Source organism: Oryctolagus cuniculus, chromosome 1, assembly GCF_964237555.1.
Source record: "Oryctolagus cuniculus chromosome 1, mOryCun1.1, whole genome shotgun sequence".
Classification (NCBI taxonomy): Eukaryota; Metazoa; Chordata; class Mammalia; order Lagomorpha; family Leporidae; genus Oryctolagus; species Oryctolagus cuniculus.
The window spans coordinates 11,829,065-11,848,995 of record NC_091432.1 but is presented as its reverse complement, the minus strand read 5'-3'; the positions used below and the strand labels follow the sequence as shown (position 1 = coordinate 11,848,995).

At 44.1% G+C, this 19,931-nt stretch overlaps 1 protein-coding gene across 1 annotated transcript; it reads left to right on the top strand.

Annotated features, from left to right (window-relative positions):
- The first annotated feature begins 9,411 nt into the window (after nt 1-9,411).
- On the top strand, nt 9,412-11,215 carry LOC138848872 (OTU domain-containing protein 4-like). Its single transcript, XM_070069882.1, has one exon. It carries the CDS (start codon nt 9,806-9,808, stop codon nt 10,304-10,306), a length of 501 nt encoding a protein of 166 aa, XP_069925983.1. The 5' UTR covers nt 9,412-9,805; the 3' UTR covers nt 10,307-11,215.
- The last annotated feature ends 8,716 nt before the right edge of the window (nt 11,216-19,931 follow it).

Below are 19,931 nucleotides of genomic sequence, written 5' to 3'. Positions count from 1 at the left end.
TCCACCCAGTTGTTCCGCTCTCTGTCTCCCAGGTGCTGGTAATGCAGTGGTAAACAGATGCAGTTCCTGGCCTCTGGGAGATTCCATGCAGTGTATGAGACAGGCAAGTCACATGGTCATTCAAGTGAAGCAAAGTGAGGTGAGAGAAACAAACAGGACACTCTCATAGGCATAAATAGAGAGTAGGAAGAAGAGATAGATGTAGGATGGACGTCTGCACGGAGATTTGACTGCACAGGGTGGGGCCATCAAAGCCAATTTCTGCAGAGGCAGTGACATCAGGCAGGAAAGAGCTTGGAGTTTCAGGAAACTGAAAAGAGATCATGGGACTTCAATAGGGAGATGGAGTGTGTCTTAAATTGGGGCTGGAAAAGTGACCACGGCCACACAAAGGATCTGGGTTTTATTCTAGGGCTACAAGTCCTTGGATCACTTCAAGCATCAGAATCAAGTGACCTGTTTAGGGTTTTGAAAGATGGCACTGCTTGAGTTGAAAGGGAAGGACCAGAGGAGGGAGAAGTGGGAAGCAAGGCAGTCCCAAGGAGCTTCAGTAAGCAGCCAGCACAGAGTTTGGTAGACTGAGACCCAAGCTCAAATCCAGCCCAGCATGGCCTTCTTTGTAATGGAAGTTTCACTGGAACACAGCCACACTCATATTGTCTTTGAATGCTTGTCATTCAAATATTTGGCAATATGACAAGGACCCAGACCCCCAAAGACTGCAATAGGTACAGTCTGGCCCTTTAGAGAGAGTTTTCCAACCCTAGAAATCAAAGACAAGACGATGATCAAGTCCACATTCTGTGCACTGGAGTCCTGATGTCCATGTCACTTGTTACAATGAGACACAATGCCTGTGGCCCATCCCCTCCCTCCTGCCCTTGATGATCAAGGCTCCCATGGAGAAAGCAATGAAAATGGATCTGTAAGACATAATCATGGCAGGGGGGAGTGTGCAGTGATATGCATGGCCACAAAATACCTGCAAATGCCGGAACTGGGCAATGACAGGGGAAACAAAGAGGTAATTCGAGGGTCAGGTGTGCAGGTGAGATCTCTGGGGCTCATGAATGGCACTGACGATATCGGGGGATCTGAGGAAGACATGGAAATTGAGGACAGTGTCAAGGTTTCTGGCTCAAGTAATATAAGACCGTTGCTAAACTAAGAAGAGTAAAAGTTTTCAAGAGAAAAATCAATATTTTAGTAATATCTTCCTCAAGAATTTATGAAAGCCTGGAATTTCAGAGGCGATCAAGAACTTAAAGTCAATATAGGCTAAAACTGATGAGGTGGGTTTTAATGTTTCCTTGAAGTCTTCTATACAAAAATGTACATTCTAAGTGCTGACACAAATAACGTGCACAAAGAGACAGATTTTATTAAAAAGGTGAGAAAGTGAACACACATACACACACACATACACACACACACACACACACACATGAGCAGATCGCCTCATATAGAGGCAGTGGGCCAAAAATTTGTCCAAAAAGAGAAGAGGTGGGAGAAGGGAGACAGAACACCTGACAGTACCTCCAGCTGTGTCTCTGGCTGAAGAGAGTTTCTCCTACTTGGCCTCCATTATAAGGTCAGGGTCGCACTTCTTAGGTGTGAAGTCACAAGGGAATTATACAGCACCTCCACAAATTCCACGTTCAGCTCAATATCTATATTTTCATGGCATCTTCCTTGAGTCCCAGATGAAACAGATGCACTCCAGGAAAGGGGATATTTTGATTGACAAGTAGGAGGATAGAATTACACACAGGGGCTTGGGACTTCCAACTCAGCAGACCTACCTAACTGATTGACTGTCTCTGTTATTAAACACCTGAAGTGCTGTTTTCACCACCTGACTCATGGGAGTCTGGGGTCCTGCAGCCAGTTTTTGAAACTGTGCCCTTAGGAGTCCATAGGAATGAACGTAGAGGAGATTCCAAGTCAGCGGATTAGTGACAAGGTGGTACACTCAAAGCTAGGTGAACATAGTGGGGGGAAAAAGTGGAGTAAGTGCATTATCAGGGGAGAGTTGGAGGGAAAATTGCAGTGGAGATTCTGCAGAAGGAGGAGAGAGATCGTGGATGTGTTTGGAAGGTGCGGACAGCCAGCAATGAGCATGGATACAACAGATGACCCCAGCGGCCCTGAGCCAGAGAAAGTGCCAGCTTTGGAGAGCAAGGTGAGATCAAACTGTAGTGGCCCATGCCACCGGTGATATAGCCAGGGGGAGAGCCCAGCGGATTACATTGTCTTTGAGTCTGGCCCAGAGCCCTGAGGAGAACATGGTGCACACTTACCCAGGGAAAAAGAGAAAGGGCACATACCTCTTTCCCCATGCTTTCCTCAATGGCAGCTGGCAACCAGCTGCGGACGGGCACCATTTTGGAATAAGTAGGTAACAACTACACACCCAGTGCACACCCAGCAACAACTGGCAAGGACAGTCACTACCTTGTCAGCAGAGGCAATTGCAGCAGCTCAGAGGAAGAGGGGAGGGCGGGAGGTACCCGACAATGGGCTGGAAGAAGGAACATTTTTGGATATTAGTACTGGGTGCAGAGACTCTTTTATGTGCCCAATATGATTATGAAACAAGTAGGGCTGCGGCCAGTGAGTATTGTGCACATATGTGATCCAGGAATTTTATCAAAGGGAAAAATCTGCATTCCCCACTGACTCTGAGTCTGGCTGGGAAGACTGACAGGGCCCTAGGCACCTACATATGACTGTGAGGTGCCCCCAGGTCCTCAACATTTCCCAGTGCCTAGGTGGGACTCAGGCAGCTGGCTCAGGGAATATCCCAGCACCTCTGTGGATGGCACAGGCTAGTGGGGCAGAGTGGATGCTCTGCACCCTGTGACCTTGGGAGCCCCAGGTGCTAAAACTGTAGAAACTGTGACAGCATGAGAGGGTGCAAGGTGTAGCTGGGTCTCTGGGCAATCACTGCGTGGTTCTACAAGCTCAGTCTACTAGCTGATTGCCTGGGGTGAGTCATTTCAGTGGGTTCTATGCTCACACTGAGGACTGCACAGATTTTTTGTGTGGCTCATGCACAAGCAAGGATGAGTATTGTTAAGTACTGTGGGCTAACACTCAGGCATTGATCACCTTGGAGGAGAGGAGGTGAGGATGTGATCACATGAACAGGGGTGACCATTTCCCACCCCCACCACTTTCTGTTAATAAGAGGAAATCCACCAGGCCCAACTTGGGTGTTCCCCAAACACTCAACCCACATGGAGCACTAATCAGAGATCCTTGGCCACATCCAGGACACTTCTGGGCATTCACTGAAAGTGCAGACATGCCACTAAGCCACAGAAGCATAGCTCAAAGGTAAAGGCCAATGGCCAGCACTCAGCTCACTAAGATAATCCTCCGTCTGTGGCACCGGCACCCAGGGTTCCAGTCCCGGTTGGGTTCCAGATTCTGTCCCGATTGCTGCTCTTCCAGTCCAGCTCCCTGCTGTGGCCCGGAAGTGCAGTGGAGGATGGCCCAAGTACTTGGGCCCTGCACCCGCATGGGAGACCAGGAGGAAGCACCTGGCTCCTGGCTTCGGATCGACGCAGCATGCTGGCCACAATGCGCTGGCTGTAGCGGCCACTTGGGGAGTGAACCAACGGAAAAAGGAAGACCTTTCTCTCTGTCTCTCTCTCTCTCTCTCACTGTCTGACTCTGCCTGTCAAAAAAAAAAAAAAAGATAAAGGCCATTGGAAAAAAAATCAGTAAGTGCCATTATGTTCCTAAAGCTGTACCTATTAAATATGTATCATTAAATAAAAGCGTTCTATAAAAAAGGAAATTATAGCAATAAAAGCTCACATTTAAAAACAGGAGGAAAAAAACAATAAGTATCAGGGCCAGCGTTGTGGTGTAGTGGGCTAAGCCTGTGCCTACAGTGCTGGCATCACATATGGGATCCGGTTTGAGTCCCAGCTGCCCATCTTCCGATCAAGCTCTCTGTGTTAGCACAGAAAAGCAGATGATCCTATGCTTGGGCCTCTGGGCCCCTGAACCCACATGGGATACCCCAAAGAAGTTCCTGGCTCCTGGCTTTGGATCAGTTCAGCTCTGGCCATTGCAGCCATTTGGAAAGTAAACCAGCTGAAGATCTTCCTCTCTGTCTCTCCCTCTCTGTCTGTAACTCTCTCTCTCAAATAAATTAATCAAATATTTTCAAAGTAAAATAATAATTGTCTATACAATGCCAAAAAATAAATGCAAATGTTGAACCATCCCTGCATACCAGGGATGAATCCCACTTGGTCTGGGTGGATGATTTTCCTGATGTGTTGTTGTATTCTATTGGCCAGAATTTTATTGAGGATTTTTGCGTCTATGTTCATCAGGGATATTGGTCTGTAATTTTCTTTCAGTGCTGCATCTTTCTCTGGCTTAGGGATTAAGGTGATGCTGGCTTCATAGAAAGAATTTGGGAGGATTCCCTCTTTTTCGATTGTTCTGAATAGTTTGAGAAGAAATGGGATTAGTTCTTCTTTAAATGTCTGGTAGAATTCAGCAGTGAATCCATCTGGTCCTGGGCTTTTCTTTATTGGGAGGGCCTTTATTACTGTTTCAATTTCTGTTTCAGTTATGGGTCTATTTAGGTTTTCGATGTCTTCATGGTTCAATTTAGGTAGGTTGCATGTGTCCAGGAATCTATCCATTTCTGATAGGTTTTCCTGTTTGCTGGCGTACAGGTCCTTGTAGTAATTTCTGATGATTCTTTTTATTTCTGTGGTGTCTGTTGTTACGTTTCCTTTTTCATCTCTGATTTTATTGATTTGGGTCTTTTCTCTTCTTTTTTTAGTTAGTTGGGCCAATGGGGTGTCAATTTTGTTTATTTTTTCAAAAAACCAGCTTCTCGCTTGGCTGATTTTTTGTAATGTTTTTTTGGATTCAATCCTATTAATTTCTTCTCTGGTTTTAATTATTTCTCTTCTCCTACTAGATTTGGGTTTGGTTTGCTGCAGTTTTTCTAGGTCCTTGAGGTGCGCTGAAAGCTCATTTATTTGGTACCTTTCCAATTTCTTGGTATAGGCACCTATTGCTATAAATTTGCCTCTCAATACTGCTTTTGCTGTATCCCATAAGTTTTGATATGTTGTGTTGTTGTCTTCATTTACTTCCAGAAAGTTTTTGATTTCTCTTTTGATTTCTTGAATGACCCAGTGTTCATTCAGGAGCATGTTGTTCAGTCTCCATGTGTTTGCATACTTTCTGGGGTTTCCTGAGTTGCTAATTTCCAGCTTCATCCCGCTGTGGTCTGAGAAGCTGAGAAGTTAAAAAAAGGGGGTGAATTTCTCATGTATACTATACATAAACTTGGAAATTTTATGCTCAGTAGAAGAAGCCAGCCCCAAAAGGTCTCATATTGTGTGATTCCATTTATGTGAAATGTCCAGTGCATGTCAGACAAAAACAAATGTACACATGTTTACATAATGAAAATTAAGAGAGGTAGAAGAAGTAGATTAGTGATTGCTAGTCCTGAGGGGGTTGGGAAAATTGGAAGTAACTGCTGACTGGTATGGATTTGGGGGGGTAAGGAATATTCTAAAACTAGACTGTGGGACAGCACAACCCTGTGCATGTAATTAAAAAGAAAACATGGAAGTGTACACTTAAAATGTGTAAATTGTATGCTATGTGATTTATATATCCAGCAGTTAAAATACAATACAAAAATACTCAGATATTTTTGAATTGAAAGCAGTGATTAAGTGATGCATTTTGACTTTGTATTATGGAAATTTTCATACATATAGGAACTAGAGAAAAATTATAATGAACCCATATGTACCCATCAGTCAATTTCAACAATTGTCAACATTTGCCAATATGCTTTCAAGAGATCAACTTTTATTATTTTTAAAACTTAACTAAGCTATATAGCTTGTTCAGCTTTCCTTAGTTTATATCTGATACCATCTTTATGCTCTAGGACCCCAGGATACCAGGGGATAGCAGATTAAAGTTGTCATTGGGGCTAGCGCTGTGGCATAGTTGGCTAAGCCTCCACCTGCAGTGCCGGCATCTCATATGGGTGCCAGTTCCAGTCCCAGCTACTCTACTTCTAATCCAGCTCCCTGCTAATTGCTGGAAAAACAGTGGAAGATGGCCCAAGTGCTTGGGCCCCTGTGCCCACATGGGAGACCCAGAAGAATTTCCTGGCTTCAGATCAGCCCAGTTCCAACTGTTGCAGCCATTTGGGGAGTGAACCAGCAGATGGAAGTCCTCGCTCTCTGTCTTGCCCCCTCTCTCTCTGTTACTCTGCTGCTCAAATAAATACATAAATAAATAAATATTTAAAAAAAAATAAATGCAAAGGGACCAACACTGTGACATAGTGGGTAAGGCCACCATCAGCAGTGCAGGCATCCCATATGGATGCTGGCTTGAGTCTTGGCTACTCCACTTCCAATCTAGCTCTCTGCTATGGCTTGGGAAAGCAGTAGAAGATTGCCTAAGTCCTTGGACACCTGCACCAGTATGGGAGACTCAATAGAAACTCCAGTCTCCTGGCTTCAGAACAGCCCAGCTCCAGCCATTGCAACCATTTGGAGAGTGAACCAGTGGATGGATGACCTCTCTATCTCTATCTCTCTCTCTCTCTCTCGCTCTCTCTCTTTATGCCTCTGCCTCTCTGTAACTGTCTACAAATAAATTATATAAATAAATAAATAAATAAATAAATAAAATTTTAAATAAATAAATGCAGAAATTTAAGAGACAAGAATAATGAAAGCATCATGACCCCCACAAAAGAACACAACAACATTTTAATATTAGAATGTAAACATGAAGAGATTGAAGAATTGCCAGAAAAAGAATTCAAAAAATTAATTATAGGATTGCTCAAAAAATTCAGGAGCAAATCCACAAACTAAAGAAATTCATACATGGGAGCCAGTGTGGTGGCGTAGCAGGTAAAGTCACTGCCTGCAAGTGCCAGCATCCCATATGAGTGCCAGTTCAAGTCCCAGTTGTTCCACTTCCATTCCAGCTCTCTGCTATGACCTGGGAAAGCTGGATAAGACGACCCAAGTCCTTGGACCCCTGCACCCGAGTGGAAGACCCTGGCTCCTGGCTTTGGATTGGCACAGCCATCTGGGGAGTGAACCAGTGGATGGAAGACCTCTCTCTCTTTTTCTCTCTCTCTCTGCCTCTTTGTAACTCTGCCTTTCAAATAAATAAATAAATCTTTAAAACAAATAAAGAAATCCATACATGACATGAGTGAGAATTTTTCCCATGAAATTCGTATTTTAAAGATAAATAAAAATGAAATATTAGAAATGAAGAATGCAATAAATCAAAGAAAACAATGCACTGGAAAGCCTTAAAAACAGCCTTGATGGAGCAGAAGAAAGAAAAATAAGCTAGAAGATAAATCTTTGGAAATTTTTCAGTCAGACAAAAAAAAGAATAAGTCAGAAAAATTAAAAACAGTGCTGGGGATTTATGGGATACCGTGAAACAATCCAACATATGGGTTATAGGAGTTCCTGAAGGTGTGGAAAGGAAGAATGGACTAGAACATCTGTCTACTGAATTAATTATAGAAAACTTCCCAAATTTCATGAAAGAAAGGGGCATCCAAGTACAGGAAGCACATAGAACCCCTAATCGCCATGACCAGAAAAACACCTTCACCATGACACATTGTCATCAAACTTTCAACAATAAAACATAAAGAAAAGATTCTAAAATGCATAAAATAAATGCCACATTATTTTCGAAGAATCTCCAAGTATACTCACAGCTGACTTCTCATCAGAAACTCTTCAGGCTAGGAGAGAATGGAAAGACATAGTTTAAGTCTTAAGAAAAAAAATGGTCAACCCAGAATATTTTACCTTACAAAGCTCTCATTTATCAATGGAGGTGAAATAAAGACCTTCCATGACAAACATAAATTGAAAGTATTTGTCACCATTTGCCCAGCCTTACAAAAGATGCTTAAGGATGTGTTACACACAGAAACATGGTCATCAATATTAAAGAAGGTGAATGCAGAAAATCTCCCAGTAAAATTACAAAGGAAATCCAAAGCAAACAATAGGAATATTTATGGAAAAATGGCAGGCCCAAGTCATTACTTATCAATAGTCACCTTGACTGTAAATGGCCTCAACTCTACAGTTAAAAGTCCCAGACCAGCTGAAAAGATTAAAAAACAAGACTCAGCCAGTGCCACGGCTCAATAGGCTAATCCTCCACCTGCGGTGCCAGCACACTGGGTTCTATTCCCAGTTGGGGCACCAGATTCTGTCCCGGTTGCTTCTTTTCCAGGCCAGCTCTCTGCTGTGGCCTGGAAGTGCAGTGGAGGATGGCCCAAGTCCTTGGGCCCTGCACCCGCATGGCATACCAGGAGAAGCACCTGGCTCATACCTTCGGATCAGCGTGTTGCGCCGGCCGTAGCACACCAGCCGCGGCAGCCATTGGAGGGTGAACCAACAGCAAAGGAAGACCTTTCTTTCTGTCTCTCTCTCACTGTCCACTCTGCCTGTAAAAATAATTAAAAAAAAAAAAAAAGCTCAACTATTTGCTGGATACAAGAAACACATCTCACTGATAAAGACATATGCAGACTGAAAGTGAAAGGTTGGAATGGAAAAAGATACTCCATGCTAAGAGAAGACAAAAAAGAACAGGTGTAGCCATCCTAATATCAGACAAAATAGACTTTAACACAAAAACTGTTAAAAGAGATAAAGAATGACACTATGTGATCATGAAGGGATCAATTCAATAAGAACATGTGACTATAATAAATATATACGCACACACTACAGGGTGTCTGGCTACTTAAAAGAAATATTATTGAATTTAAAGGGAGACATAAGCTCCAATACAATGGTAATGCAGGACTTTAACATTCCACTTTCAGCAATGGACAAATCAAATAGACAGAAAAATCAATAAAGACCAATAGAGCTAATCAACACTACAGACCAAATGGACCTAAAGGGTATCTACAAAACTTTTCACCTTGCAGTTAGAGAAAACATATTCTTCTCATAAGTACTTGGAATGTTCTCTAGGATAGACCACATGCTAGGCCATAAAGCAAGTCTCAGCAAATTCAATACCATGCATTGTCTATGATCACAATGGAAGGAAGCTGGAAATCAATAAATGAAGAGTCTCTAGATCATATGCAAACATATGAAGACTGAAAAACATGTTCCTGAAAGAACAGTGGGTAATACAAGAAATGAAAGAAAAATCAAAAAATTTCTGGAAATGAACGAAGATAAAAATACAGCACTGGCCCCTCAGGCGCCCTCCGGCGAGGTGGGGAGACGCGAGGCCGCGGCTCTTTTCTTCTGGTTTCCTCAGCGCCCGGCGAGGGGAGCGCGCGGGGTAGGCGGGCAGGCTCACCTGAGCCGGCCCCGCGAGCGCGCCGGGGGCGGGGGCTTCCTCGCTCCACGCCAGTCGGGACCAGGAAACTCCTGCGGGCGGCGACCCCCGGCCCGGTTCCTGACTGGGCGGCGAGGCCCCCGGGACGCGACTCTCGTCCCTCGGGATTTTCTTCGCTCCCTGCCGCCCCACGCCGTCTCCTCTCTGGGCGCGTGGTCCCTCCGGGGAGGCGGTCGCGTGCGGCCGGCCATGCACTAGGCAGGGCTCGCCCTATGCGTCTGGGGAGCGCGGACCGCTGCCTCGGCCGCCGCCTGCTGCCGCTCGCGGAGCTGAAGCCGGAGCCGGAGCCGGAGCCAGGCCGGGGCGTCGAGCTGCCGGCGGCAAGGCCATGTGGGGCTAGCCCGCGCCGCGCCTGGCCTGCAGCGGAACCGGCAACATGGAGGCGGCCGTCGGCGCCCCGGACGGCGGGGACCAGGGCGGCGCGGGGCCCCGCGAGGACGCGACGCCCATGGACGCCTACCTGCGGAAACTGGGCTTGTATCGCAAACTGGTCGCCAAGGACGGGTCGTGCCTGTTCCGGGCCGTGGCGGAGCAGGTGTTGCACTCTCAGTCTCGTCATGTTGAAGTTAGAATGGCCTGTATTCACTATCTTCAAGAAAACAGAGAGAAATTTGAAGCGTTCATAGAAGGATCATTTGAAGAGTATTTAAAGCGTTTGCAAAATCCACAGGAGTGGGTAGGACAAGTGGAAATAAGTGCCCTTTCTCTTATGTACAGGAAAGATTTTATAATTTATCGGGAACCGAATGTTTCTCCGGCACAAGTAACTGAAAATAATTTTCCTGAAAAGGTATTACTATGTTTTTCAAATGGAAATCACTATGATATTGTTTACTGCTATGTGTCAGTCTCTTCTTTAAAAAATACATTAAAATAAAAACCCAAATTGGAACTGTCTCCTCCCCTCCACATTTAGCCTCGCTCCCATCCTGGACGAGAGAATCTGGACAGGACTTCAAGGGGGCAGGTGGATTTCTGGCATTGCCACTTCACTCACAGTTTGATTTATCAGGTGACTTCTCCCCTAACAATTAGGAAATAAGTTTCTTAAAGTATTTTTTATAAACAACTTAATATAAAACATTATAGATTTAGTGTTTGTTTTATTTTCCTTGTATAAGTTTGATTTTAAATGTTGGAAATGTGTGCTTTATAGTGTTTACTAAAGTGACAAGAAAATATACCATTTGACACACTATAGATTCCAAAATATAACATTGCACCAAATAGAAATGTTTATTTTATTATGCAATGCCTTAGTCGTAAACTGGGCTCAAACAGTTCTCAGCCTAAAACACTGTTGTCTTTTAAGATGCTTCCAACCCAAAGGCCTTTCATCTCAATATCTGTCAAACTTGAATAATGTCTTCTCTTTAATATTTCACATAAGGCAGCCTATTACCTGTGTCTTAGAAATGTTGTATATAGTTCTTTTAATATTCATAGGGTATATTTTTGAATTTTGGTGAGTATTTGTTGAATTTGAGAGTGCATACAAGAATAGATGTTTAGGAAATAGTAGGAAATCCACTGAAATGGCTGTTTCCACCAAGAATTCTTAGCACTGGTGTAAATATCATGGAGCCTACTCGAAAGATACGTAGATGCTATGCATTCTGAAAATAATCTGCATCTGTTAAAACTGCAGAAGTTTTTTAATGCCACTTTAACACTAATGCAATGACAGATTCTAAATATTTTGTGAGAAGAAATGTTAAAAATTTTTAGCTTGACAGGTTTCTATAGAGTTCCTGTGTTTTGTTTTCTCCTTGCACCAATGTTGGTTGTCGCTCCCCCTCTTCGTGGAGGAATGACACTAAGCCCTGCCTAGGCTTCATATCCGAGTCACGGCACCATTATGTCGCTCCCCCTCTTCGTGGAGGAACGACACAAGACCCTGCGCTGTTCTTTCGTCTGCTCGGCCCTCCCCGGGTTTGCTGCTGGTTCTTCCCGGGTTGGCTGCCGTCCCTTCCACCTCCGTAGAAGGGCGGTTCCCCCTGGCCACTTTCCCCACTTCCGCAGGGGAGCGGCACACCGCCGGCCAGCTCTCTCGGGGGCTGCACAGGTGTTCCCCTTAGATGTTCCCCTTAGATGTTCCTGGTGCATGCCGTCTCTCTCCTCCTTTATAGTCCTCCTCCGCCAATCCCAACTCGGCTGCCCACACGCTGAGCACGCTGCTCTCCTCCAATCAGGAGCAAGTCCTACAGTTTATTGGCTGAACTGGAGGCAGCTGTGCAGAAGCTGTTTTCTCCTCTCCCAGCGCCATATTGTGGGAGAGCAGATGCACAGAATAAGTCCCAATTCCAGTAACTTAGTCTAGTCCGAGTTGCTCCCCACAGATCCCCCTTTCTTTTTATTTTTTGGCGTTGATACGCGCCTGTCTTCGGTGCCCCACGGCACACACTCTGCTCTGCTTGCTAGAGTTGCCCACAGGTGCTTACAAGTCCTATCAATCAGGCAAACCGAATCCGGGTCCTCTCCTCACCATGTTGTGAGGAGGTTTTTAGGCGCTGATGCGTGCCTGAGTTCGGTGCCCTGCAGCACATGCTCTACTCTGCTAGAACTGCTTGCAGGTGCTTACAAGCCCTACCAATCAGGCAAACCGAATCCAAGCCTTCTCATTGCCATATTGTGGGGAGGCTTATTGGTGTTGATTCGTGCCTATCTTCGGTGACCTGCAGCTCATACTCTGGTCGAGCTGCCTACTGGTGCTTACCGCCTTACTAATCAGGCAGACCGAATCCAAGCCTTCTCATTACGGTATTGTGGGGAGACTATTGATGTTAATAACGTGCCTGTCTTCGGTGACCTGCGGCGCATAAGCTGCTAGCCGCCCACAGGTGCTCACCACCTCCCTAATCAGGCAGACCGAATCCAAGCTCTCTCATTGCCATGTTGTGGGGAGGCCTTTCTATTTCTCTATTTCTCTATCTCCGGGCATTCCTATTTCTCCCATTTTACTTCTATCTTCCAGCATTCCTATTTCTCTCATTTTACTTCTAAACTTCTGTTTCTCTTATCCCTGCGGCTTCCTGGCGCCCGCCCCGAGGCTGCTTCTCAGCACCCGCCCCGCGGCGGCTTCCCAGCTCTGAGCCGCTTCAGCCCGCGCCTCTCTCATCTGCGCAGCCTCCCGGCTCTGCGCGGCTCAGCTTCGCGCGCACACTCCGCGGTCTCTCACTAGCCCAGCGTTCCCTATCTACTTGTGCCCCACACGCTCTCTCTGCGCACGGCAGCCTCCATGAGTCACACAGCCCCAGCTCACGTTTCCGCCACTAGCATTCAATCCAAGTTCCCCGGGCTAACCTGGCGAATTCAACCCAGCTCACGTTTCCGCCCCACGATTTGGCTTCCCGTCCTTTGCTCCCCGGGCTAATCAGACGGATTCCAACCTGGCTTACGTTTCCTCTTCTGGTTTTAACTTTTTGCCCCTTATTCCCGGGCTAACTTGAGAATCCCAAAGTAGCTTTCGTCTCCGCCTCAGCCTGCCCCCGCGGCTACAATTTTCCTAACATTTTTCTCTACCCGGTATGTTTCCCTAAGTTTTCTTCCAACAATATTCCTCCCTCATTTCTCCTGGCCTCTCCCCACAGTCCGTATCCAAGTCTAAGTTTCTTATAGGTTTCACTTTCACTTTCAACCTGCAGTCCGTATCTGAGTCTAAGTTTCTTCTTGCTTTCACTTTAAATCCTAACTTCTTTCCCACAGTCCATATCCGAGTCTATGCCTAGGCTTTCGATAGCTTCTTCCGGCACCTTTTCTGTCCGGCTTTTCCCTAGGCTGTTTGCTAGTCTCTCTCTCCGCCATTTTCCCATTTCTTCCCTCCTAAGTTTCCTTATCCGAGTCACGGCCCCATTATGTCGCTCCCCCTCTTCGTGGAGGAACGACACTAAGCCCTGCCTAGGCTTCATATCCGAGTCACGGCACCATTATGTCGCTCCCCCTCTTCGTGGAGGAACGACACAGGACCCTGCGCTGTTCTTTCGTCTGCTCGGCCCTTCCCGGGTTTGCTGCTGGTTCTTCCCGGGTTGGCTGCCGTCCCTTCCACCTCCGTGGAAGGGCGGTTCCCCCTGGCCACTTTCCCCACTTCCGCAGGGGAGCGGCACACCGCCGGCCAGCTCTCTCGGGGGCTGCACAGGTGTTCCCCTTAGATGTTCCCCTTAGATGTTCCTGGTGCATGCCGTCTCTCTCCTCCTTTATAGTCCTCCTCCGCCAATCCCAACTCGGCTGCCCACACGCTGAGCACGCTGCTCTCCTCCAATCAGGAGCAAGTCCTACAGTTTATTGGCTGAACTGGAGGCAGCTGTGCAGAAGCTGTTTTCTCCTCTCCCAGAGCCATATTGTGGGAGAGCAGATGCACAGAATAAGTCCCAATTCCAGTAACTTAGTCTAGTCCGAGTTGCTCCCCACAGTTGGTTATGTGTCTCACCTTACATTTGCATGTTCAGCTTGTCATGGCTGGAATCATTGTACAAAATGAGATGATTGTGACTTCCAGGTCATTTCTAGAGGACGCTGCTAGAAAGTGGTTTCGCTTTGCATTGGATAGTTTGTTACCCTGAGGTTGCAAGTCTTGGATCTCGTTCCTTCCAGTCCTTGCAGTATTCACTAGAGGTTTCCTTGGCATGTTGCACTCTCTTCTCCTTTGGACATTGGACTGTCTGCACAGTATTCATTCATTTGTGTTACTTTGTAAAATAACTAGCTTATATTTCTTTTTGTACATACCAATGTGAAAATCTACCTGCTTTTTTATGTTGATTACCTTTTTATCAGGAAGTTTGAGTGCTATGCAAATAATATAGTAGTAATTTCTCCTTGCATGCCATGTGTAATTATACCTAGCCAAAACTAGATGTCGTGGCTTTCTTGTTTTTTTGAACCATATTACTTTAAAAGCAAATACAATTCACTTGAATTTGACAAACTGAAACAGACGAGTTTTCTGGGTTCTCTGTTAACCTATAGGAATGTTTGGATGCCAGCTTGGCTCAGTGAATCTCCACTGTACTGTAATAATGGTTATTTACCTCTGTGCTGTTTTAATTACCTAATGTCTGTGTAACTGCTGATTTGAGTAGTGATTAGCATTTAGATATTTTGTAACATAGGATTTTAGAGAGCACTTTGAAAGATAACATTTTATTATGATGGTGCTAGGTAAAATTTTGTAGACTGAAATGGTTGTGTGGCAAAGAAAAAAATTCTTGGGAGAATCTGTTGAAAGGAATTTTTATCATCACCTTCTAAGCTAGAACCATTTGTGAAGGTACTGCTTAAGCCAGTGGCTAAATTATGCAATGAGAAGGTAGAGGGTCCTCCGCTTTCAGCTCATGCTTTTTTTTAGTGTAGTAGTGTTTATCTGATCATTTTTGTGAAAATCACATTTTGATATGAATACCAATTTAAAAGTTGAATGGTTGATCTCAGGAGTCCAAAAGAAGTGGCTGTTTCCAGTGTGCTTCGTTTTATTGACTGGGGTTTGAGCTCAGTTTCTGGAAATGTTAAAACATTGGATAGGAAAGAATGCTTAGTTGATTTCTTCACGGCCGTGCTGTCTTACCTCAATCGAGTAACAGTACTCTATAGCTCCTGAAGGAAACACTGATTTGCTTCCTGTTTCCTGTATCTCACCTCTAGGACATGATGGAAACAGTGCTGAAAGAATTTGAGCAGATGGTGTGGGGAGCAGCTCGGACTAGACTAAGTTACTCGAATTAGGACTTATTCTATGCATCTGCTCTCCCACAATATGGCGCTGGGAGAGAAGTAAACAGCTTCCGCACAGCTGCCTCCAGTTCAACCAATTAACTGTAGGACTTGCTCCTGATTGGAGAGCAGCGTACTCAGCCGAGTTGGGATTGGCGGAGGAGGACTATAAAGGAGGAGAGAGACGGCATGCACCAGGAACATCTATGGGGAACATCTAAGGGAACCCGTGCAGCCCCCGAGAGAACCGGCCGGCGGTGTGCCGCTCCCCTGCGGAAGTGGGGAATGCGGCCAGGGGGAACTGCCCTTCCACGGAGGTGGAAGGGATAGTAGCCAACCCGGGAAGAACCAGCAGCAAACCCGGGGAGGGCCGAGCAGACGAAAGAACAGCGCAGGGTTTAGTGTCGTTCCTCCACGAAGAGGGGGAGCGACATAATGGTGCCGTGACTCGGATATGAAGCCTAGGCAGGGTTTAGTGTCGTTCCCCCATGAAGACGGGGAGCGACAGATGGTACTTTCCTCAGTGACCTCTGGAATAACAGAATTCTGACTTTTGATAGTTTTTTAAAGATTAATTCTTGCATGAACGTCAGTTTTGTTTTCTTCTTTTAGGTTTGTTTTTAAATGTACTAGTCCAGGGGATTTTGCCTTATGCTGAGGTCAAATTAGGGCCAAGCAAGCTTTTGTCCTCCTTAATTTTAACTATGTCATATTGTCTATTGACATGAGATAAAATACTTCTGTGTAAGAGAAAAGCTGCAAAAGTATAGAACTGAGAATCATTTGTATTGATTTGGAAACCAAAACTTTATTGTATTATGATCATACATACACATTTTTGAAGAACAAGTATTTAGACTGACCAAAGCTCACCTGTTCGTTTTTAGTTAGGTGCTTTTGCTGAACTTGATTCTAGCCCCCCTTTTTAGTACTGTGTGTCTTTTCAAGTTCATTTCCCTTCAGACATACCTTTAACTCTTGCCCCAGGTGTTTATTGGCAGCAAGATGCTGGTGTCTGTGCATTCCCCATGCTGTTCCTGGTAACCCACGCGTTTATTTTCATGCAGACCGAAGCTCAGACCCTGCCTTGAACTGGCAATGAGTAGGTTTTCCCAAACTGCAGTGCTGATGCAGCTTATTTGATGCAGACCCTATGTTCTTGCAGTGTGGTGTTTCCTTTTTGACTCAAGGGTAGATTAAATGCCTGTGAACTGCAAACTTGCTTATGATTGACTTGGTGCAATAAAATTCCTTTCTAACCATTTGTGGTTTAGGAAATGTTCAGCCATCTTAGAAATTAGCAATATTTATTTTTGCCTCACTTGTTTTACTTTGTTTTAGATGAGATAAACTGTCCTTTCACTTATGGGTACTTCAGCAAGGTCCATTCTGGTGTAGCCGAAGAGAATGTGTATTTGGCTACACTGGTTCTGTTTACTATAGTTTGCTCCCTATTTTATGTCTAAATGCTATTATTTTCGTTCAGAATCTCAGTGGCTCACTTCCAGTATGTCAGTTTCAAAGATCTGAGGTTTTGCTACTAGTGTCAGCTATTGACTCTCCCACTAATTTTTTTAAGAAAAAATTTCCCCCCTGAAATACAAGTTTTAGAAAATCATAAGGGGTGGGTGCATGTCTTAATGCTGAGCAGCAGCAACTTTGGGGTTGAATTTACTTGAATGGATTAAAAATTGCATTTGTTACAGAGCTAGAAAAAAATTTATGTATGGAAAATGATAATAGCCTTACACTGAGTAAAAATAATACTTAAAAGCATGTGAAGATGTGATCACTTGTGATGTTACTTGTAAAAAAAAGTATATATATACATATCTTTTGAAGTGTTGAAAGGAACATAGTACTTTATATTCTTTATCATATCACTTTTTGTAAGTGTTGAATATATTCCTGTTTATTTTTCTATGTTCTGTTTTCTAGCCTTAAGAAGTGTTTCAAACATATCTGAATGTATAAAATAAGATAAACGCCCTACATGGTGTGATGCTGCATTATATATAAAAACTGTGTGCATATATTAAATTTTGTCTCTTGAAAAAAAATACAGCACAAAAATTTATGGGATAATCAAGGTGGCATGTACCAATGCCATCTCACTAGTCCAAGTGATCAATTTCAGTTCACAATTGATCATAATGAAAGGACTAAGAGTCAATGGGATCACATAAACAAGTCTAGTGCCTGCTAATAGTAACCAATAGAATAAATAAAGGGGAGAGGGATCCAACATGGGAAGCGAGATACACAACAGACTCATAGAATGGCAGATGTCCTAAACAGCACTCTGGCCTCAGAATCAGCCCTAAAGACATTCGGATCCGGCTGAAAAGCCCATGAGAGTATTTCAGGCATGGAAAGCCCATGAGAGTATTTCAGGCATGGAAAGCCAAGACACTCTGGAAAAAAAAAAAAAACCAACCACCTAAATGAAAGATCTCTGTGAGTGAGATCCCAGTGGAAAGAATAGGTCTTCAAAGAGGGAGGTGCCTTTCTCTGAAGGGAGGAGAGAACTTCCACTTTGACTATGACCTTGTCTAAACAAGATAAGAGTCAGAGAACTCAAAAGGCTTCCATAGCCTTGGAAACTCATGACTGGTGCATAGGGAGATTACTGATGCCATAAACAGGAGTGTCAATTTGTAAAGTCAACAACAGGAGTCACTGTGCACTTACTCCTCATGTAGGATCTCTGTCCTTAAAGTGCTGTACATTGAGATCTAATGCTATAATGAGTACTCAAACAGTATTTTTCACTTTGTGTTTCTATGTGGGTGCAAACCGTTGAAATCTTTACTTAATGTATACTAAACTGATCTTCTGTATATATAGAAAATTGAAAATGAATCTTGATATGAATGGAAGGGGAGAGAGAGCAGGAAAGGGGAGGGTTGCAGGTGGGAGGGAAGTCATTGGGGAGGGGGGAAGCCAATGTAATCCATAAGCTGTATTTTGGAAATCTATATTCATTAAATACAAGTTTAAAAAAAATTATAGGATACAGAAAAAGTAGTGTTATGAGGGAATTTTATAGCAATTGGTGCTTACATTAAGAAGTTGGAAAGCTATCAAATAAATGAGCTATCAATGCATCTCAAGGACCTAGAAAAACAGCAACAAATCAAACCCAAAGCTAGTAGGAGGAAAGAGACCATTAAGATTAAAGAAAAATAAATAAAATTGAAACAAAAAAATACAAAAGAGTGAAATCAAGAGCTGGTTTTTTGAAAAAATAAACAAAATTCATACACCATTGGCCAAACTAACCAAAAAAAAAAAAAAGAGGGGGAAGACCAAATCAATAAAATCAGAGATGAAAAAGGAAATGCAACAACAGATACCACAAAAATAAAAAGAATCATCAGGAATTACTAAAAAGAGATGTATGCCAACAAACTGGGAAACCTAGAAGAAATGGATAGATTTCTGTACACATACAATCGACCAAAATTGAGTCATGATGACACAGAGAATCTACACAGACCAATAACCAAGACAGAAATTGAATCAGTAATAAAGACCCTCCCAACAAAGAAAAGCCCAAGACTGGATGGCTTCATTGCTGAATTCTACCAGACATTTAAGAACTAACTTCAATTCTTCTGAAGCTATTCAAAGCAATTGAAAGGGTGAGAACCCTCCTAAATTCCTTCTATGAAGCCTGTATCACCGTCATTCCAAAACCAGAAAAAGATACAACAGAGAAAGAGAACTATAGGAAAGTTCCCTAATGAACATAGACACAAAATCCTCAGCAATACTAGCTAATTGAATCCAACAATACATTAGAATGATCATTCACCTGGACCAAGTGGGATTAATCCCTGGTACGCAGAGATGGTTCGACATTCACAAATCAATAAATGTGGTACATCGCATAAACAAACTGAAGAGGCTGGTGCCGCAGCTCACCAGGCTAATCATCCGCCTGCGGCTCTGGCACACTGGGTTCTAGTCCAGGTGGGGTGCTGGATTCTGTCCCAATTGCTCCTCTTCCAGTTCAGCTCATTACTGTGGCCCAGGAAGGCAGTGGAGGAAGGCCCTAGTGCTTGGGCCCTGCAACCTCATGGGAGACCAGGAGGAAGCACCTGGCTCCTGGCTTCAGATTGGCCCAGTGCGCCAGCTGTAGTGGCCATTTGGGGGGTGAACCAATGGAAGGAAGAGCTCTCTCTCTGTCTATCTCTTTCACTAACTCTGCCTGTCAAAAAAAAAAACTGAAGAGCAAAAACTGTATGATGGCCTCAAATAGATGCAGAGAAAGTACTTGATAAAATATAACATCCTTTCATGATGAAAACCTTAAGAATATTGGGCCACCTTCTACTACTTTCCTAGGCCATAGCAGAGAGCTGGATGCCAGCACATCCAGTGTGGCTTTATCCACTACACCACAGCACCAGCCCCATAAGTAAACCTTTAAAAGTCTTTTCTTGGTTACAAAACAGCGGAGTATGGAGGGAGCTTACTGAATATGAAATGGACTTGCCCCAAACGGTAACGTTAAAAATATGCCAGGGGATTCCAATTCCGTCCCATCAAGGTGGCATGTACCAATGCCATCTCACTAGTCCAAGTGATAAATCTCTGTCCACAATTGATCATAATGATAGGACTAAGAGTAAAAGGGATCACATAAACAAGACTTATGTCTGCTAATACTAACTGATAGAATCAAAAAGGGAGAGAATGATCCATCATGGGAAGCGGGATACACAGCAGACTCATAGAGTGGCAGATGTTCTAAATAGAACCCTGGCCTCAGAATGTGCCCTTAAGGCATT